Here is a 22,993-nt window from a genome sequence, read left to right as displayed (position 1 = left end):
CCACAGTCAGGTGAGCCGAACAGGTAGAAAAGGCCTTCTTTCTGCCCTCAGCTGAATTAATTCTCAGTATGGAGGAGAGAATAAAAACATAAGAGATGAAAATTAACAGCAGGGGAAGCACCAATACAACAATACCTCCCACTGTCATAATGAGCACATTGATGGTGATATCTGAGCAGACAAGTTTAAGGAGAGCCAGGATCTCACAGGTGAGATGGTCAATGACATTATTTCCACAGAAAGGCAACACCATTGTCATGGTTGTTTGCACTAGGGCAATTAGAGAGCCTATGATCCAGGACCAGGTGGCCATGTGCCCACAGAGAATCCTGTTCATGATGATGGCATATCTCAGTGGGTTGCAGATGGCCACGTACCTGTCATAGGCCATCATAGCAAGAAGGACACATTCTGTGCAGCCTAGAGAAAGTGAGATAACCATTTGTAGTGCACAGCCAATGAAAGAGATGGATTTTCTCTCAGATCTAAATGTGATGAGCATTGAAGGAATGAATGATGATGTATAACAGATGTCCAAGAATGAGAGGTTCCCAAGGAAAAAGTACATAGGGGTGTGGAGTCTGGAATCTAAGATGCTGATGATAATGAGGAAGCTGTTTCCCAGAAGGATTATCAGGTACATGATGAGGCAGAGTATGAACAGAGAAAGCTGGAGCTCAGGGTATTGTGAAAGCCCCACCAGAAAGAATTCAGTCACAGCAGAATGATTCCCCATCGCCATGTGACCAAGTTACCTGCAGAGTTGAGATAAAGACATGATTCAGGACATTTTCAAATTTTATTGTAGATTAAAAATCTACTTTTTATTGTATTATTTTGTGTTCTTTTTTGAACAGTCTTAGAAGCAGGAAGGGAAAACTATCATATTATTGTTAATATATTACAATGAATTGGAAGCAACAAGGCATGCCTACTACCTAGGTCTATATTATAGGAGAAATTTTGACTTAGCTTGGGAACATTATTGCCACAAAATATGACTGAGGGCCAAACTACTGTCAAGAATTTTATGTAAATACAGTGTTACTAATAAGTATTTTGAAAATAAAACCACATTGTAATAAAATTGTCTTTAATTTGTACTCTCATGTAGATTCAATACCAGGCCAATAACCTGTCTTTGATTTAATAAGATTACATCCTTTTCCTTAGTGACAGCTAGGTCATTGTAAAATGGGAAGAGAACAATAACTCATTGACAGTGTGTTGTGATAATTTAACTAGATGAAATCTATGAGGTGCCTGGCATACAATGTTGTTTCAATATGGCATCAAAGACTTTATTATATGCCATGTAATGTAATACAACAAAATGCATAATATAATGTTCAGTACACATTTTAATAACATAATCCTATTAAATATACCATTTTTATGCTTACTTAACTGACTCAAAGAAAAAAACCCCGACTTCAGACAGATTTGCTAAAGTGAGAATTCACTATCCTGCTGTCTGGTTCCAGATTCAGATTCCCAAATCTTAATTCAGCCCTCTTACCCACACATCATTCTACCTCTCACAGATTTCTACCCTTCTGTCTTCCTCCATCTCACATGAAGCTGCAAAGGCTGACATCTGGGACCACCCAATATGTAAACCCTTTGTTGTTTCTACTAATCCCATTCATAAAAAAAGTCCAAAGAAAATGTGTGAAGCTGGAGTGAAGATCAGATTAATGAGAAACATTCTGATTCTGTAATGCAGTGGATGATTCTGTAATCCAGTGAATATTGGCAACTACAGTGACAGTATAGCCAAATATGACACAATTCTTTTTATGATGAGTGTGTAATTATGTTTGGGCATATAAGGAGAATAATTATGAAACAATTGGGGTGGAATTGCACTTTTAGTGATGTAGGGCTAACTTTACCAGTAGGTGATGTTTAGCAATTGATAATATGAAATGGGATGTACATGCAGAGTCAAAGGAACAGGAACTCTTCCTGAAAGTTGCCAAAGATAGAATAACACTATGGATATCCATCCTAATTATGAAGATATATGCAAAGATTACAAAATGTAGCTGAACTTTTTATTAAATGTAACGTATTCATGCATACATGAAATTATGGATTTATATTTAGAAATCCATTCATACAATATACAGAACATATTGGTAGCAAAAAGAACTACACTATGATCTAACTAAATGCCAAAAAGCATTTGATGAAGTACAGCACCCTTTCTACATAAAAGTCATAGTAACTCTTTTTTTATACATATGTAGTTTATAATATATAAGAATATACATGAATGTACACACATACATGCATTGATCTGTATGCACATAAGTGCTCACATATTCACACACATAAATGCAAATATATATATATTTGTATAACCTCTCACTTTTTTTGGTTGTTGTTGGTGCTGTTGCAAATCATAGTAACTCTTGACATAAGATGGGATACATCAATAAGATGATAATGACTGTATCAAACTAATGATGTAGTTTCATAATTTCATATGATTAGACGATAGAAGTCTCTCCCAAAATTCAAAGCTAGCATTATTATTATTATTTAGCTTTTCCTACAAAAGAACTATTTGTTGGATATAATATGAAAAATAAATTACATTTTGTATATGTTTCAATTTCTAGACATTACTTTAATGGTTTCTATATTTTTTCCTCTGGCATGCTGGCATGGGATATGGTGATATGGGATATGAGAGAATATTTTGTCACCAGTACAAATGAAGAAGAGGTAAGGGCAAGAGACAGAGCTCATGATAACATGTTAAACAAAGAAGGAAGTTTCATAACCCCATGAGTGATTACAATATTGTATGTGTATGAGTGGAAGGAGCTATTTGGAAATGCTTGCTATGAATTTCTATGGGCTGTAAGTCTGTGGGGCTTTGATGATTTTCTTGATCTCCTCCAGCACCATGTTTTCCATATTGTTTTTTTAAGTAGCCTATGTCTTATGCCTATCAACATCAAGTATTTTCTAATGTTTGTTAGAAGGGAGTGGTGGCAAGGACTTTCAGAAGTTCGACTCAGGTTTTCTCTTAATTTCAGGTAGGCAGCAAGGCAGTCAATGGACGTGAAGGTGGAGAGAATTCTCCAGTTTCATATTACATAGACAAACTTAATGTCATCTAGTCTTCTGATGTCACAACAATAAGGCATCTCGCACCACACACTCAAAAGAAAGAAAGAGAAGACACCTGGTATATGAGAGAGACCATGAGCAGATGGTCGCACGTTCTGTTACCTCTGCTTTGACCTTATGCAATATATGAAATTTCACTTTCTTGGTTTTCCAAGTTTTGTCTGTCTGTCATCTGAGGCTCTGTCCTTAGACTGGTCCTCAGCATTACATGACCTACAGAAGGAGAGCAAACTGTGCTTGAGAATTATGGGTCATGAAGCAATCACCACTCCAAATCTCATGTTACCAATAAGAGGGAGGAATTTGTCATTGCAAAGAAAATGCACTCACCCAGTCTCATGGTTTATTCCCAGCAACCTCTTGAAACAAGCCGTGTCCACTTACTATGGAAGGGCTCCTCATGAGGGAGGTTTCAGCACTGAATCTGTGTCTTCTAGCCTACTGATGATGAAACACCTTTGTTGTTCATCTTAGAGCCGTCTCTTGCAGGGGCTCTCCAGTTCTCATTGAAACAGAATAGTATTGATGACCCCTAAAAGGAGCAGACAGTGAGCAATCCTGAGCCTACAGGCACGAACTTCCTGTCTCTTTTTGCTCCAGTCAGGAGAACGTTCTTAGTTTTTGTTTTATATTCTCTTGTTTGCGAAAACACAGCAGAAATTTTGAAATTTTAACTTGAAGTAATTTCTATATGAACAATAGGTTTACTGTTAGTATTGGTTAATTGTGTTTATTACCTTGAATGTTATAATCATTTAGGTATGCCTATTATCATTTTCTTCTGATTTTTAGCAAGGAATCTTTATGCAGAATTACTTAACAGAAAGAGTAGTTGTCCTGGAGTCAGATGGCAAGCATTAATTAGTCATTCTGTGCACTATTAGATGAGCAAGTCACCTGGATGGAACACGTCAAATGTCTGAGCATAATGTGTCCAGTAAAATGAGGTAACAGTACCTTCTTAATAGGTTACTGTGAGAATTAACCTCACACATCTGAACATTCTTGGCTCAGATGGACTGAGCTAAACCAATATAGTTTAGTGTAATCTCAATTCATAGGATTACAGTGTTTCGTTTTCTATGGTAAGGAGAAGGAACTAACTTAAGATGATGTTTCTAAGTACCCAAGACATTTACTTCAATCATTCATCCCATAATTTTTTCCTATTGTTTAATTCTAAACATTTCTGATGAAATCAGATATTCAGAATCCCTTGTTTCCATATCTGCTGTCTTTTCTGACAATAATTCTTCTCACCTGTGCTGTAGTCAACCTCATTTAAGCACCAAGGCAAGATCTGTAACTTTTTCCTTTGATTGGACTTGAGCTTTCAAGTAAGGAAGCCTGTTGTCCATGAGTATGGACATCTCTCTTCAGAAGTCCCAGTGCTTCACTAACTTCTTGTGTTCAATTTGGGGTTTCAGTGGCTGTTTCCTTCAAATTTGCTGACTTCTTAGCTTTCCTGTGTTCGACTTATTAGTGTGCTCTAGAACCTGTAGTCCACATCCCTCAATTCCAGATGACTGTGGTGATGGAGACAGACCAACAATACAGGTTTCACCCCAATTTCATGTCATAAACTTGTATCACCTGTGAACAGTCTTCCACGTAAATTCTCTGCAACCTTTGAGCTCTAAGCACTGCCAGAGAACCCACTGTGGCTGTGGAGCCAATTTACATCCTCGTGTGTTTTCTTCTAAGAGACTTTCTAATCCCAGAAGTGATTTAAAGTTGAAAATTTAAATTTTGCTCATGGTCATGACTTTTAATTACATTTGGGCTGACATCTCAAAGACGTAAGTATGTATAATGTATAATAGTAAGTTTAGCTTGAACTAAATTTTTCTCTAATAGATATTTATTGTAGAAAGCATAAGAAATTCATAAAAATCCAGAGAACATGAGGCATTCATAATTTCAGATATTCAGTTTATATTTTGATATATATCTGTGCACAAACTACATCTAATGAATATTTGATACACAATGCTTTTCCTTTTTTATTCTTTTTTCAACTTTAAATTATGAATTAAGAGATTTACCCAAAATCCATTTTCTGCACAACAACCTGTACATATTTTATTTCAAGTTATTGATTACAATCCCTACAGGTAATATCACTTGTTCCATTTCTTCCCTGTGTTACTCCATTCCATTCATTCTCCTTTTCTAACATTTCCTGCCTTATGAGGTTTCTCCTGTGGCAAATGCTGCCCTTTTAATCTCAAATCATTGATTCTCATTTACTTCCATAGGGTTATTCTCAGCATATAGACCTCTCTGTTTTGGGCTGATAATTGAGTCATGGGGTTGTTTGTTTTCTGAACTGAAGGATGACAGTGGATCATAGTATCAAGCATGTACCGTTTTCTTTTTATTTATTTATTTTTTAAAAAATCTTTTAATTGGGAGCTCACACAGCTTTTTATGCAATCCAAACATCCATCCTTGGTGTCAAGCACATTTTTACATTTGTTGCCATCATTATTTTCAAAACATTTTCTTTCTACTTGAGCCCTTTGTATCAGCTCCTCCCCCTCCCCCCAACACCCCTCCCTCATGAACCCTTGATAATTTATAAATTATTATTTTTTTCATATCTTACACTGACCAATGTTTACCCTCACCCAATTTTCTTTTGTCCATGCCCCACGGAAGGGATTATATGTAGATCTTTGTGATTAGTTCCCTCTTCCTCCCCGCACCTTCCCTTACCTTCCTGGTATTGCTACTCTCATTATTGGCCCTGAGGGATTTATCTGTCCTGAATTACCTGTGTTTCCAGCTCTTATCTGTACCTGTGTGTATGCTCTGGTCTAGCTGGATTTGTAAGGTAGAATTGGAGTCATGATAGTGGGATGGCGGGGGAGAAGCATTAAAGAACTAGAGGAAAATAGTATGTTCATCAGTGCTATACTGCACCCTGACTGGCTCATTCCTTCCTTGTGACCCTTCTGTAAGGGGGTGTCCAATTGTCGACAGATGAGCTTTCGGTCTCCACTCAGCACTCCCCCTCATTCACATTGACATGATATTTTTTTCTGGGTCTTTTCTGCCTGATACCTGATCCCATTGACACCTCCTGATCACACAGGCTTCCATGTGGACTTTTTTGTTTCTCAGCTAGATGGCCACTTATTTGTCTTCAAGCCTTTAAGACCCCAGACATTATATCTTTTGATAGCCGGACACCATCAGCTTTCTTCACTACATTTGCTATGCACCCATTTTGTCTTCAGAGATAAAGTTGGGAAGGTAATAAGCATCATGGAGTGCCAGGTTATTAGAACAAAGTGTTCTTGTGTTGAGGGAGTACTTGAGTAGAGGCCCAATGTTTATCTGCTACCTTGATACTTAACATCTAAATATATGTACATAGATCTATTTCCTTATTGTTATATATAAATATATTTACATATGTACATGGCTGTATTTAGACCTCTATAAATGCCCTTTGCCTCCTAGTTCTTTCCTTTATTTCATTTTACTTTCCTCTTGTCCCACTATCATGTTCAGTCTTCATTCAGGTTTCAGTAACTCCTCTCATTGCCCTTGATCATGCCCTACCAGGCATCCTACACCCTCCTTGCCATTGATTTTAGATCAGTTGTTGTTCCCTTGTCCCTAGGTTTGTTACCCCCCACTTCCTTTCCCCTGCCTCCTGTTTCCCTGTTCCCCTGGAACCATTGGTCCCATTGTTTTCTCCTCTGGATTGTTTATCCCACCTATCAGTCTAGATAGACATGCAGAGACAATAATAAGCACAAAAACAAGGCAGAACAAAACAACAAAAGAAAACCAAAAATCCAAACAACAGCAGATTAAAAAAAAAATCAAGACAAAAAAAGAAAAGCCTTTAAATAGTTCCAAGTCTGTTTGTTGATCTTTAGGCGTGTTTTCCAGTTGAGTCTAATGGGGTGCCACACCCTGGCCCCATAATCTATTTTTGGTATTCTCCAGGGACTTAATTGCTTTGCTTTGCTCCCCTTGCTGCTCTGTTGCACTCCCTTTGCATTTTGCCCCAGTCTGGTGGGGTCAGATTGGACACAATTCCTGAACTGTGCCTCCAGTGTTGTCCCTCTATGGGTCAGTGAGGGACGTCATTCTCGTGGTGGGGCCAGCCCTATGGTTCTCTCTGTACATTGGCTGCTCGGAGAAGGAATATCGTCCTTGGGGGCTTGGTGGGACAGGATGTGTTCCACTCTCTCTCCTTCCCTCTCTGTTTGATTCTGTGTGTTCTGATCTCTGTGCACCCAGCTCCCTGAGGTGTAGCTTCAGGGCTGACTTCTGTAGTGCATTCTTCCGGGAGGGAAGGGAGGGTGTCCACATAGTTGGGATTGGGGGCCAGCCCCACAGACCTCTTATTGATTCCCTGCTTCTTGCCGGTATGTTGCATTCATGTCTTGGCACACTGGGTTGAAGTCTGATCCCTCTCTTCCTCTCCTGTGGAGATAGAAACAATACCCTCTCCTTGGGTGGGTTAGTGCCCTCTTTCCCTGCCACCCATGTCTGTTTTTTTTTAAATCTTCCCCTCCTTTTGAGTTAGCTGCCATATGTGTCCCTGGATTGGGTCTGGCCCCTGCCATAGTATCCGGACCTCACCCCAGGAAGTAGACCCATTTTTTATTGTGATTTTGAGTTTTGTTTCACATTTTTCTCCCACTCTGCACAGGACCCTCTATTGTGATCTCTTTCAGATTCATCTGCTGTACATCACACAATGGAATACTACACATCATTAAAGAATAATGATAAAACCATGAAACAGCTCATGATGTGGATGGATTTAGACCTTATAGACATTAGGCTGAGTGATGTTAGTCAAACACAAAAGGACAAATATTGTATGAGACCATTGTTATGAAAAAAAGAAGAAAAATCAAGAAAAGTTTTCATAACAAAAGAAACTGATTTTGGTGAATAATGGGGATGTCAGGGGAAGGAATGAAAGAGGAAGCAGTAGGCGAAAGGGTAAAGTGATGTTAGCATACCTGACAGTGAAGATAGTCTACTCTGGGGAGATGGGAGGGTAAAGGGTGGAGCAGGTGGGGGAGACAGGTCAAGCCACTAGGAAGATTGATAAATTGCTAACATTTTTGAATGCAAAGCTGACGATCTGATAGGTAAACCCCTGCCAAATTCACAATAAAGAGTATAGAAAAACAAAGTGCCATACCATTTCATACAGTGGTTTAGCCTATTTAAAATGAACAATCTAGCATGTGTATTTTTTCATATTATTTGTTAGACACTTTAATAATACCATTATTATTTTTTTAATGGGAAAAGAGAAAAAACAAACAAACTGGAAAAGTAATGCATCTAGTGGACATGAAATAGTTTCCTCCTGGGTTTTTGACATCTTTCCAATTTTCTTCTTTCTTTTTTTGAGAAAAATGACAATATTGGAGGACAAGGATCAAAGACTCTTCTTGTTGTCTATGTCCTCAAAAATCAAAGCCAATTTCCGTCGTCAGAGTTTTCAGAATGCTCTTTTTAATACAAGGGTAACTAAGTGTGAGGTCTGTTTTTTCTTGGTGGACTGAAAGCGACATAACGGAGCAATAACCAGGTGTTAGATGTCAACCTCAGGGGATTGCTAACTCCCCAACTTCCTCCCCTAACTCCACTTATCCTCGGTCAAATTTCTTTCTTCCTAATTCTATTGTTCTGTGTCTTAATATTTTTTTTGTATAAGAAATAACTTTATATTCAAGAGCAGCTGAATATTGAGAAAACAACACAGCCCAGTCCAGATCAAGTCCATAAGTCCGATATTAGCCCATATGTCCGATACCAATCTATAAAGTCCACTTCAGACTCACGGAACACATGCAATGATGCTGAATGCAGGAAGATCATAGGCCAGTGGATGGGAAGTCTTATGGATCCACTGGCGTTGTAAGCATCTCAGCTCTGGTAGGGGTCTCCATATGGCTTCTCCGGCTCCAGAGATCTGGCTCCATCAGCCTCTTTCCATGTGTCTTCTTCACATGGATGTCTCACAGGGAGTGGGCATGTGTCCTGCCTCCAGCAAACTATCTATCTCCTTAGCACCTCCAAATGAGGTCATCAAGCTACTACCTAATTGACAGGCTAGACTCCACCCCTTCATTCATTTTTTTAAGATCATTTTATTGGGGCTCATACAATTCATCACAATCCATACATACATCAATTGTGTAAAGTACACTTATACATTTGTTGCCCTCATCATTCTCAAAATTCGTTTTCCACTTGGGTTCCTGGAATTAGCTCCTCATTTTCCTTTTCCCCCTCCCTCTCCCTCCCTGCTCTCCCCTCCCTCATGAACCCTTAATAATTTATAAATTATTATTATATCTTATCTTACACTGCCCGGCGTCTCCCTTCACCCACCCTTCTGTTGCCCATCCGCCAGAGAGGAGGTTATATGTAGATCCTTGTCGTAATATTTAAACTCTGTCTACATTTATATTATTCCACGACCGTTGGGACTATGCAGACTTTACCCATCCATTCTGGGTCAGAGTAATCTTACACAGGGCAGCATGGAATTGCTCCCTAGAGTTTCTGAGGCTGTAAATCTATTTTTTTCTTCTTCTTTTAATGAACTTGCTTGGCACTGAAGATTCCAAGTACATTCCAGTTTTACTTTTCCTTCTTTTTTAAGCCACTCGGACCAATGTTTAGATTTGAGGGGTGAGGAATCCGGACAGAACTTTTTATTTTTAAAGAAACACACTGTATATATGTATATAGCCCATATCAAGAAACGAAATCAGCAACAATATATTGTTAAACCTTCCATATATATGAATTACTTTCTCCCCTCACTCCCTTTTTCTCCCCTCCCTCCTCAATATCCTATTCTTCACCACTTCCTGTTTCTAACCCTCCCGCTTTACCATTTCTGGCCTCCTCCTAGTCATTAGTCTTGTCTTTTGGTGTACAAATCACATTTCTTTTTCTTTATAATGATGATGTTATTAAAAATATTTATCGTTGTAAGATTGACTAAGTTTGCTAAGCATACTGTTCTCTAAGAGCCTACAAGCATGTACAGGGGTAGAAAGTCTCATCTTTCTCTGGAGGAATGATGGATTTGCTGACCTTGAGCCTTCAAGTCCACTGCATAACCAACAAGGCTAGCTTATCTGTAGTAATTAAACTGTGAACAAAAGGACATACAATTTGCAAAGAGGGCAATCAATTGACTTTAATGATATGCCATATAGAATTCTTTAATCATTTACATCCTCTTAGTATCTTAATAATAACTCTGTGCCAAGCCCTTTACTATATTTTTATCCCATAGAAGTTCACTCAGTGTTATTCAGATACACGAAGATAAAAAATGGGGAATCCTTGCCCTTTGGGAGTGTACATTTTAGTAGAGAATATAGATATAAACCAAAGGAAACGTATACTATCAGAATAAAATAGCTATTGGGATATAAAGAACTCCTCATAATTTAGATACTTTCAAGAATACAAGTGGATAATTGTGCTATGAGACAGCTCATTAGGACTACGCAAGAGAAAACAGGGTATCTTTCCTGTGGTTCGATGGAAGAAACTCTTGTCTTATCTGCTTGTGAGAATCAGGGGACTTTCTGGTAAGAAGGAGACCAATGTGATGGGCTTTGGTAGCAGTCTGGGTTTCTTATGATGCAAATTTTAAGACAGTCATAACTTCAAAGTGTTTATACGGTAAAGTATTTATTATATTCCATAACAGAAAACCAAAGGATATCTCAAGGCTCATAAAATGATCAAGTATGCATGGCTTTGCTTGTTTGTTTGTTTTTGGTGACTTCCTTTCCATCTTCTTTGTAGTTGTTGTTAATGTTGGGAACTCTAGGTATCATACTCAATTCACCTGAACATTCCGTTTTCAAGATGCAGAAACATGATGTCTATGTTTATTTTCCTCTTTAAGGGTAAGGTATTTCTCAGAAGCCGTGTTTTAGCTTCATTTTCATTTTACAGAACTGGGTTGTCTCCCTAGTTCTATATCACCAGTGGCAAAGTGAAGTGAGATTACTATATTAGTCTGAAAAAAAAAGAAAGCTCTCTCTGGTCCTGAAACTCCAGATCGTGCTACTGAATGACAGTTAACTATAAAATGCAGGTGTACTTATCAGAAAAGAAGGGAGAAGGAGTTGTTATATAGGCAATTCTATTACTCAACATCCTGACAGTAAACAGATTATAAATTCTTTTTAAACACGTTTTATTGTCAGTTAGATGCAATTTACATTTTGTCTCATCGACTTTATCTTTAACAGTCCAGGTGATGTCAAACCCTCCCGTGATCCTCTACCCAGTCCCCCCTCTCCTCCTACCTCCCACCCCTCAGAGGTAATCATCCTTTCAGAATGTTCATTTCATTAAGTTCAATAATTTCAGTTGATCCTTAGTTTCTCTGATTCTTTCTTATGCTACTTGAAGAGTACTGTTAAGCCCCTCAGGAACTGGAACAATAGTATTTTCCAATTTGAGACTGTTTTTCTTCATCAGTTCATCATTGCTGAGAATCCTTATTTATTTATTTATTTATTTATAATGAGTATTTTTTAGACAATTTATTAGTATAGCTATAAAAGCAACTTGAAAATTCTTGTCTGCTATCATCTTACTTATTTCAGGATCAATCTTCCTTGATTACCTTTTTGGCTGAGTAGGTCTAATGATTTTGTGTTATCTAATGATTTTGAATATCACCAATAATACATTGTGGAAACTCTGGGTTTGGTTATTTTTCTGTGAAATTGTGTGGCTATACATTTCTGTGCAAAAATGCATCTCCAAAAATAGTCACTTAAAAATTTTATTTTCTACTCACCTTGAAATTTCGGTTGGGCTTGGTAGGGACAGATTGTCTCCTCTCTACTCGATCCCAGCCAGTGGAGCGTGACGTTTGGACATTGGATTCATCTAGAGCTGAGTCATGTCTGCTGGTGGAACGCTGTGAGGTCTGCAACCTTAATTAGGGAAATGACTGCAACATCTCTATATGCCATCACCACAGTGTGACGGCATGGTTACTAAGATGATGATGAGGAGGAGGAGAAAGAAGATCTGCAGATAGAAGCTGTATCACTTTTATGACCAGCTTGGAAGTCAAGTACTATTGAAGTATGATGGAAAGCATTTGGAAAAAAATGTTTTTAGAACACTTTAAGAACAAGTATGGTATTATGTGATTTATATGTTAAAACAATATTCTGATGACTGTGTAGGCAATGGACTGTAAGAAAAAAAGTGGGAGCAGGGATGATTAATTAGAAAATCCTTATAATGGTGTAAAGAAGATAATGGTTTGAACTACGATAGTAGCAATTGAAGCGGTCAGATTCCCATGAAATATAAAGATAGGGTTGACATTATTTGCTTGTGGGTAGGATGTGAGTGTATGATGTTGCCACTTCCTGAGATAGAGAAGACTTTAGGATAAGTAGTTTGGTGATAGGGCCACAAGAGTTCTGTTCTGTGTATGTGGAATTTGAAATGCTTATTACTCTACGAATTAGGGCTAAAGATAAACATATGCATCATTATTTTGTAAATTTATAAATTTCCATATTTATCAATATTCAACTCTATATAGTCCACAGATTATTTCTATGAATAACTCGATTAGGTAAATCCTTTTAAACTACTGCAGTCATAGTTCTGGTGCCCAGGGTAGGAAACAACTGATATCTGATAAATTTTAGGGGAGTGCTATTTTAACTGGTTGTGTGTATTAATGTGTAAATCAGCTTCATACCCATATTCTACAAAAAGACAATGTATATTAGAAATAACAGGGTAAACATTATACAAATAAGCAAAACTCAGTGATTCAAAATAATAATAATCTGAGATGGAGCACAGAGTGTAGTCATGAAAAATCCAACATCATTCTGGGGCAAAAAGGAGAACAAAAAATAGAATCAGGTAAATGTTCCTCGGAAATAATTGTAGCAATGACTGGGGTGTTTGAAATCATGCAGAGCAGCAGTTTATAATTTAGTGATTAAAGGGAAAGAGTGCTCCTAAAGGCTGGAGATTATTTTGTAGATCAGTGCATTATTTTCCATATTTATAGTGAGCTACAAAACCACTCAGATAACATATCCTGATAATTATTATTTTTCCTCAAAGTAAAAGTGGAGGAAGTGGAGAAAATGAATTGTTCAGAATGATATGAGGATATTCTTCGTTGAACTGAATGGAAGCTCATTTTTGGCTTTAGACGCACACAATCTCCCTTGACACTTGGTTCCATGACTTCTTTTATGAATGCAAAAGAACTCATTTTGTCCCTCAGTGAGAATAGCACAGATCTCAAGGCTTCTTATGTTTTCCATAGATGTAGATGGGTGCTTAGGACTTTCTTCACAGCCTCTTTTACCTCCTTATTCCTCAGGCTGTAGATGATGGGGTTTAACATTGGGGACACCACTCCATAAGACAACACAATGATCTCATCAGAGGTCTTTGTGTCTTTTGACTTGGGCTTCATGTACATAAAAAGGGCTGAACCATAGAATAAGATGACCACAGTCAGGTGAGCCGAACAGGTAGAAAAGGCCTTCTTTCTGCCCTCAGCTGAATTAATTCTCAGTATGGAGGAGAGAATAAAAACATAAGAGATAAAAATTAACAGCAGAGGAAGCATCAATAAAACAACACTTGCCAGTGTCATGATGAGCACATTGATGGTGATATCTGAGCAGACAAGTTTAAGGAGAGCCAGGACCTCACAGGTGAGATGGTCAATGACATTCCCACAGAAAGGCAACACCATCGTCATGGTTGTTTGCACTAAGGCAATTAAAGTGCCTATGATCCAGGACCAGGCGGCCATGTGCCCACAGAGTATCCGGTTCATGATGATGGGGTATCTCAGTGGGTTGCAGATGGCCATGTACCTGTCATAGGCCATCATAGCAAGGACACATTCTGTGGAGCCCAAAGAAAGTGAGATAACCATCTCCAGGGCACAGCCAATGAAAGAGATGGTTTTTCTCTCAGACAGAAACATGACAAGCATCAAAGGGATCCACGATGTTGTGTAACAGATGTCCAAGAATGAGAGGTTCCCAAGGAAAAAGTACATAGGGGTGTGGAGTCGGGAGTCCAGGATGATGATGACAATGAGCAAGCTGTTTCCCAAGAGAATTATCAGGTACATGATGAGGCAGAGCAGGCTCAGAGAAAGCCTTAGTTTTGGGTATTGGGAAAGTCCCACCAAAAGGAATTCAGTCACAGCAGAGTAATTGCCCACCTCCATGTGTCCATGTCACCTGCAGAGTTTAGATGGGGACATGACCAAGGGAAATTTGCATTTACTGTGAAGATTCACAGGAATGTTCACTTTCAAGATTTTCTTTGATTCTTAGGACAATCCTGAGAATCTGGGAAAGCAGAGGTTTTATACTAATTTACTCATGGTGAATGCATGCCACAGAGAGATTCCATACTACTAGAATCACATGGTAGTAGAGACAAATCTACTAATGCCCTGAGAATTCTTCTGGGAAGTGTCAAATAGAAGTTAAAGAAAACTACTTTCAAAAGGGTATATGTAAGGATGCTTTTATTAATGAATATGTTGCAATTAAAGGTGCTTTCTAATGAAGCTAATTCTGTTAAAAAATTATAGACTTTAAATGCAAATCCCCACCCAAATTCACAATAAAACAAAATACCAAAAATATTTATATACCTAACAACATATTATTTAACTTGGGTATGTCTTTGGTAAATTGTTCACGTTTTTTAAGTCTTAGCTAGCTTATAATAAAATGAGTAAAAGCTATAATTATTTAGCTATATAACTAATTATCTCTGTCATGATAACAAAATAAAAACCTGTTTGATATCTCACATAGTAGGTGGTTTCAACATGACATATATATGGTATATATTTGTTGTTTTATACATAATAAAATACTATTAAATAGATATTTATGTATACATGCATTTAATCATGTGTCACTTTAAGGCTTATGTAATTATCTCAGAAGAAAAAAAGAAGGGCTAAAAGACTGAGCTCACTATGGATGGGAAGTGAACAGCCCTCCCCCATTGATGCCTTCTATCTGGTCCTCTTTCAAAAACCATTTGAGTGTGGAATGTCATGTAAGAATGTTCCCGGGTGCTTTCAGGATCTGAGGCCCCTTCGTTCCATCATGTGTAAACATTTCCAATGCCCAGGATGCTCCTTTCCCAAGTATAGGTAGTGTCGAACTGCCTTTCATCATGTAATGTGTACTTCTTAAATCACTTGAAATTCTTGAGTATTTGTCTACCACTAACTATGATATGCATAGTTTCAGGTAATATCATTTTAGTATATGAATTGTTGACATAGATCTATCAGTAAAGAAGGAGACTTGGTGGTGTTAGGGGTCACCCTTCAGGCTGTGATGCGCAAGGTGAGCAGTTGGAAACCATCAGCCGCTCTGTAGGAGACAGACGGGCTTTCTCCTCCCGTCAAGAGTCACAGTCTTGGGGACTCACAGGTGCTTTCTACCCTCTTCTATAGGATCGTTGTGAGCTGGCATCGACTTGATGGCTCTGTGTTAGTTATCAATACGTAATATGTACATATATATATATATATCGCATATTTGAGGAGTCCTCATCCTACCACTCAAGATACATTATATATAGTTAGTATATATAGATTTTACATAGTTTAGTATATATTTTAGTATAGTATATTAATAGTATAGATTTTATAAATATGTTTAAAATAACCTATACCAATAAATAGCACATAAATTATATATTAATAAGTAACATATAAAATGACCTTAAACTAAAATAGACTTATCTCCAACTGTCAAATAGGGTCTCTATGAGTTTGAATTAGCTCGACACCAATGAAGATTTTGTTTTGGTTGTTGTTGTTGTTGCTGTTGTTAATTTAGTGCCATTTAATGGTCTGACTACAAACAACCTCACAAATATATCTAATTTGAGTAAACACACCCACATGATCTTAATTCTTGCACATCAACTTTAGAGTTCACTCTTTAGAATGTGGTCAAGATTGACAGTATAAATAGGACACAATATAAACATCCAAGTATATCATATAGAAAAAACCACCAAAGAGAATGGGAATACCTTATGGTGAGGAGGAGGGTGGGGAAATAGTGATTTTGTTGTATCTGTGCCTTTATTTCTGTCCAAGAGGTCAAATTCCAGTGTCCTGGCTCTCTAATTCTGGTCAGTTTCTCTCCACAGTGTCATTCCTTAGCTTCATGCTCATCTTTGGGCATTACCTATAGACGGAAAACAAATTCTGCCTGAGGACAATATTTTATGAAATATTCCTTCCTTTTCCCCCTATATTTACTAATAAGAAAGTAGTAATTTGTAAATCACACATCCTCAACCAGATTCACTGATTTTAACCCAAGGGATATATGCCCCAAATAACTCAGAAAAAATTTGACCAAATGTAATCATTGCGTCGTATTTCCTGCCGTGGTTAGTTCCCCCTAATGTTTATAGATAACGTTATTCTTCACAGCATCAATCATCCTGTAAGGGAGATCCATCCCTTGTTCTTGCCCAAATAAATGAGCCCTTTTGAGTCCCATCACTGCCATTGAGCCAATCTTGACTCATAGCAAACCTATAGGCAGAGGAGACCGACCCTGGGGGTTTCCAAAACTAAGTCTTTATGGCAGCAGAAACCTCATTGTTATTCCTTGTTACCCACTCCACCATCAGACCTAAAAGAGCTGAAAATGAGCAATAGAGCTCGAGGTAGACAAAGTCCTTTTTTTTAAGATCACTTTATTGCGGGCTTTTACAACTCTTATAACCAGCCATACATCACTTGTGTCAAGCATATTGTACATATGTTGCCATCATTATTTTCTAAACATTTACTATTTGAGCCCTTGGTGTCAGCTCCTCTTTTTCCCCCTCTGTCCTCCACTCTCCCACCCTCGCAACCCCTTGATAAATTATTATTTTCATTGCTTACACTGACTGCTTTCTCCCTTCATCCAAATATCTGTTGTTCATCCACTTGGGGGTGGAGGTGGGGGTGGGTGTCATGTAATGCATAGACCAAGTCTTCTTGATCTTTTCTTATATGGTTTTGAGAGTTATGCTGTATTTTGTCACCCATCTTTCTGCATGGAAACCAAGAACAATTCTTTGTGGTAGAGAACTTACGTCTCCACAGCTGGCTTACTGCTAGGATTGATTTGCCCAGTCGTCTTCTCTATGCACTATCTCTACAATGCAGTAGCCTGTGTGTCTCTCTGGAAGCCTACTGTGCCTCAATTCTCTCACCCCTTTGTTCCCTTTGACTGCTGTTACAGCTATGAGAAGTACTATCTATATCTTATTGGAGATATTATATCTTACTATATCTTTATTTAGAGTCAGAGAATGTAGTGTTGCCTCTATGTTGTATAAACCTAAAGGAAGACTTTTAATTTAGCTGAGTGTGATATGCCTTATATAAAACATACGCCCCTAGGCTGGCATTCTCTTATTTCTAATGATAGGAAGAATAATTTCTATTAAATGGTATATCCAGGGTATTTAATTCATGCAATCGTTTATGAGTTTTTCATTGTTTTATTCATAACTTTTAAAATAAAATAAATTACTCAAAACTCCTAGTTCCTCTCTACTCTTTATCTTCAGAAAACTCTTCTTCCCAATTTCACCCTTTGTTACTATTCAGTTAGCAGTAGGGTATCTTGAAATCCTCTACTTACAATAGATAACAGGACATAGTGAGACACAGTTTTCAAAACAAAGAAGACAGGCTTCATTCTTTTCATCAGTATTTCCATAACTATGTGGGTCCATATACTGATGTGGTTTAGCTGATTTGCCTCAATCATTTGAATTCTTCGTTTTCTTTCCTTAGACTGCCATGCTTTAGAACCCACAGTCAGCATCCCATAATCCTAGAAAACTACTAGTAGTGGTGAGTGAGACAGACTCAAATAAAGTTTTTATCCCCAATAGAAATTCGTACCTTAAATTTACATCAGTAGTAAATCAATTTGCCAAATAAATATACTCTGACCTCTGGGTCCTAAAAATTTCCAGAGGACCTGCGGTGGCACCGGTAGCCAATTTAAATCTCTCTTTTTTCTTGTTTTCTCTTCTGAGAGATTATGTAATCCCAGATGTGATTTAAAGTTGAATCTCTAAGTAATGCAGAAAGCCAAAATATTTGGAAACTTTAGTAGTTAAGTTTCAAAGACCTAATCTTATTTATAAAACAGTATTTTTTCTTTCATTTTTTAATTGTTTTCCCCTGATTATATAAATATCATAGAAATTTTGAGAAATAAAATAACCCAACTGAAGAGATATAGAGATACATTAATATTTGATATATTTGTATGCATATACTACACATGCCCATTTGAAAGCACCTTCATTTCTTGATTTATTGTTTAGTATCTTCTTCACTTTTGATTTTATAACTTGCACATTTCATTCATATTCTTTGCTTTATCTTCTAGAACTGCCCTTTGAAATCTTCTGTTCAGTTTTTTAATAATTTTATTTCTTTCATTTTAATATCTTTGTGTTTTAGAGCAAGTTTCAGAGTCTCTTCATAAATTCATATGGTTGTCTTTATTTTTATTTTTTATAAAATGCCTTTTTGGTTTGTTTAAATTTGATATCCTTCATATCATTTCATAACTTCCCTGGTTTTCGGTCATTAGTGTTCTGTGTGTCAAATCCAGTTTTCAAATGGTTTTTAAATTCAGGTGGAATATACTCAAAGTTGCATGTTGGCCATCGTGTACTTGTTTTAAATTTTTTCCACTTCAACTTGAACTTGTCATGACTGATTGATTCATTGATGGTTTGTGATGTTATTGGCGCCTGTATATATATGAGGGGGTACTCCCCCATCCTCCCCCCCAAAAAAAAAACCAGAAAAAGCTCCTCTGGGCAGAGCTTTCATAGTACACAGTTTTCCTACTAGGCAAGCATCGAGCAACTCTCTCTGAGTTAGTGCACCCAGGGGTGTCACCTGGAAAGTTCTCTCTGGTCATCGTGAATTTTTTTGTAAAAGTATTTTCACTTGAACTTTGTTTTTTGTGTTGGCCAATTTAAGAGAACAGTGTATGAGTATGAAATTTTGTTTCCTGCTTAGGAAAAATGTCACAGAAACTGTTGTGATGTTGAACACAGTTTATAAGGACAGCGCTACGGGAAAAACTCAAGTGTATGAGTATTTTTCTTGTTTTAAAAAAGGTGAAATGTTGATTGATGACAAACCTCCTGTGGATGTACATTAACTTCCTGAATGGACGAAAATGTCGACAAAATTCATGCACTTGTACTTGAAGAGCAAGAACGGGCTATTGAAGAGATGGGGGCATTATCTGGACTGTCTTGGAGCTCTGTTTAGTGAATTTTAATGGAAGATTTGAGAATAAGAAGGGATGCTGTGCAATATGTGCCTTGGGTTCTGACTGCCCAGGAAAAAGAACATCCAGTGGAAACATGCTGTGCTTAGAAAGAACAGCTGCAAAGCAACCCAGACTATTTTTTCCCCAAGGTCAATACTGGTGACGAGACATGATGCTATTCTTACAACCCAACAGCCAACATCAATCAAGCCAGTGGAAGATGCTATCATTGCCTCACCCCAAAAAAGGCTCCTCAAGTGAAATCAAAGACCAAGAAGATGCTCATTTGTTGTTTCTTTATGTGAGGGGGATAGTGCATTTGGAGTTCGTTCATTCCAACAGGTCAGACAGTTAATCAGTCTTTCTATTTAGAGGCTCTGAAATAATCGCATGATGGTGTATGACAAAAGGCCTGATTTGTGGCAGATGGGGGGCTAGTTTTGCCACCACAGCAATGTACCTACTCATGCAGCCATCTCAGTGCACCAGTTTGGGGCAAAAAACAGCATGTCCCCCTTGTCTCACACACCTAACTCACCTGACCTCGTACCTTGAAACTTCTTTTTGTTTCTGTGAATGAAGAGGGACATGAAAGGAGCAATTTGACAAGTTAGAGGAGATGAAGAAAAAATTGAGGGAGGTGCTGTCAGCCATCCAAACAGATGAGTTTGAACAGTGTTTCCAATAATGGAATTGGAGATTTGTCAAATGTGTTATGTGAAATGGAGAGTACTTTGAAGGTGATAAGGTTGTTTTGTTAAAAAAACAATACATAGCTTTGAGGAAAAAATTCATATATATATATATATTGCATTGTGGTGTATTCCATCTCTCCATGGGTAAAGTCACTATTTATGTGATGAAGAAAGGTATGAAATTTTATCATGTGATTACCAATGTTGTTTCTATTGTCATGGCTGTATTTTCCAATTGCTGATTGAGTTAGTTTATTATACCAACCTGGCCGATAAACACATATGGGATTAATTGAAGGGCGGAGGGATAAAAGGCTTGGTGAGCCTCGCCTTTCTAGTTCTAGGGTCTCTTGCTTTCTGATGGTCGGACCAGGGTGCAGCTGCCTTAGCCAGTTCCCTGCTTCAGCTGGCAAGGCTCACTTCCTGCAAGACATCCCTGAGGAGAAGCCACATAGACCTACCCCGATGTAGCCCTGGGTGCTGGAGCAGCCACATGGAGACCCCTGCCAGCGCTGAGATGCTTACACAATCACTGACTCGGCTTTCCTCCTGCAGGCGGCTTCATTGTGTCTGTTTTGTGAGATGGAGAAGGACTTTGTGGATTGGTGTTGGACATAGGGGTTAATGGATTGATGTTGGACTTGTGGGCTTGGGCAGCACTGGGCTGGGATATTTTCTTGATGTGCATTTACCCTTTATATAAAACTCTCTCTTACACATGAATTTCTGTGGATTTGTTTCTCTAAAGTACCCAGACTAACACATTGATCCTTCTTGTTTATTTCCAACTTTTGCATTTCAATCATCAGTAATTGATGATGCATCTTGACTGTATGTTTGATTAATTTCTGCCTGCATATGGTTGTAAAAATCTTCAGTTTCCTCAAATTGGGCAGTTGTAGCTAGTACAAAAATTTGAACAGTAGTCATACTATTTTTTCCCCCTGTAGGTATATTGGTATTTTCCTATCACTGATGGAATTCTTTTAAACAGTGAGTATGACCCCATTCCTCTTCAAGTTATCATTCTTGGTAATCATATGATTGTCTGACTTAAGATGTTCAATACCAACCCATTTCAGCTGGGATATCAATCTTCATGCATTTCATTTCATTTTTGAGGACTTCCAACAGTCTTAGATGAATAATTTTTATATTGCAAATTCTTATTATTAATGGATGTTTACAGCTATTTATTTTCATCATGAGTGCTGCTGCATCAGCAAATAGAGATCCATTTGTGTTGTTAAGTGTTACTCTAGATTGGGGAAGTATCTCTACCTAACTTGTATTTTTGATGCCTTTCAACCTATGGGGGCTCATCTTCTAGACCTATACCAGACAGTGGTCTTCTGCTATTCATATGGTTTTCAATGACCGACTTATCAGAAGTGGATTGCCAGGTCCTCCTTCCTAGTCTGTATCTACTGAATCCCGTCTACCCTAGGTGACTATGCTAGTGTTTGGAATACCAGTGTCATCCTTGTCAGAATTACAGCAACATGCAGGTCACTGCAGTATGACACATTGTCAGATGAATGGTGGAGCAATAATAGTCTCACACATTACCATTGAATCAATGCCAATTCACAGTAACCCTACACAGGGTTTCTGAGAATGTACATCTTTATGGAAATAAACAGCCTCATCTTTATTTTGATGAGTGGCAAGTGGGTTTCAAAGTTCAAACTTGCGGTTAGCAGCCCAATGACTTGCCCAGAACACTACCAGAGCTTCTTAAAACAGTAGTTGGAAACTTTAATGAAGGATACATTTAATGGAAGACAGAACAACTATAAGGAAAATCAATAAAGATATGAAATAACAAAACAAAACCAACCAGCGTGACCATATAGTTAGAAACAAAATACTACATCCAATATGAATTATTTTGCAGTGCACATGGAACATTCTTCAGAATAAACCATATATTAGAACACAGAGTAAACCTCAATACAGTTCAAAACATTAAAATAATACAAAACATATTCTTAGATCAAGTGCTATAAAATCAGAAATCAACAATTTGAAGATCAAAGAAAAAAAATGTATTCATATCGAATGGTTTCCTTTTTAAAAACGAATGGGTGGGAGAAAAAATTTGAAATATGTAATAAAAATTCTTTTAATCAACAAAATGAAAGCATAACATGCAAAGCATTTGGGACACGGTAAAACCAGTACCCAGAGGTAAAATTTCTAGCAATAAACACATAAAAACAGAAGAAAACCACAGGCAACACTTTTAATGAAACATTTCCAACAATTAGAAAAAGAGAAGCAAAAACGAAAACACAGAGTCCCCAGAAGCAAAGAAATAAAGATGAAAGCAGGAATAAGTGAAACAAAAAAGAAAAGAATCTCCAGAATAGAAGGAATCTCCAGACTAGACTTTGGTTCTTTGAAAGTCTATTTGACAAGCCACTGGCAAATCTAACAAAGGAAAAGAAAATGCAAGTTGTATGAGTAAGAAATGCAATGAGCAATGTCACCAATTACAATGAAAAGGATGATAACGTAATACTATGAAGAGCTGTACTACAACACATCTGAAAACCATGACAAAAATGGCCTAAGTTCTAACAACACACTACCTACTAAAACTAACACAGGCTGAAGTAGATATTTGAACAGACCTATCACAAAAGAAGAAATTTCTATTGTAATAGTCTGGGTACATTAAAGAAACAAATCCACAGAAACTCATGTATAATAGAGAGTTTTATATAAAGGTTAAGTGCACATCAAGAAAACATCCCA

At 37.6% G+C, this 22,993-nt stretch overlaps 2 protein-coding genes across 2 annotated transcripts in view; both read right to left on the bottom strand.

Moving 5' to 3' along the window:
• LOC101648082 (olfactory receptor 13D1-like) overlaps positions 1–742 on the bottom strand; it is a 3,710-nt gene extending 2,968 nt beyond the window's left edge. The window contains 1 exon segment of the mRNA XM_004711053.2: positions 35–742. Within this exon segment, the coding sequence (XP_004711110.2) occupies positions 35–742 (708 nt within the window).
• A 12,226-nt stretch (positions 743–12,968) lies between these two features.
• On the bottom strand, positions 12,969–14,410 carry LOC101648390 (olfactory receptor 13D1-like). The gene is given in 2 exon segments (XM_004711054.2): positions 12,969–13,037; positions 13,376–14,410. Coding segments are annotated over 2 exon segments (1,104 nt in total).
• Positions 14,411–22,993: the final 8,583 nt, after the last annotated feature.

This window comes from Echinops telfairi, unplaced genomic scaffold (genome assembly GCF_000313985.2).
Source record: "Echinops telfairi isolate 266 unplaced genomic scaffold, ASM31398v2 ScPeMD7_7410;HRSCAF=8448, whole genome shotgun sequence".
NCBI lineage: Eukaryota > Metazoa > Chordata > Mammalia > Afrosoricida > Tenrecidae > Echinops > Echinops telfairi.
This window is presented reverse-complemented; position numbering and strand designations above follow the sequence as displayed.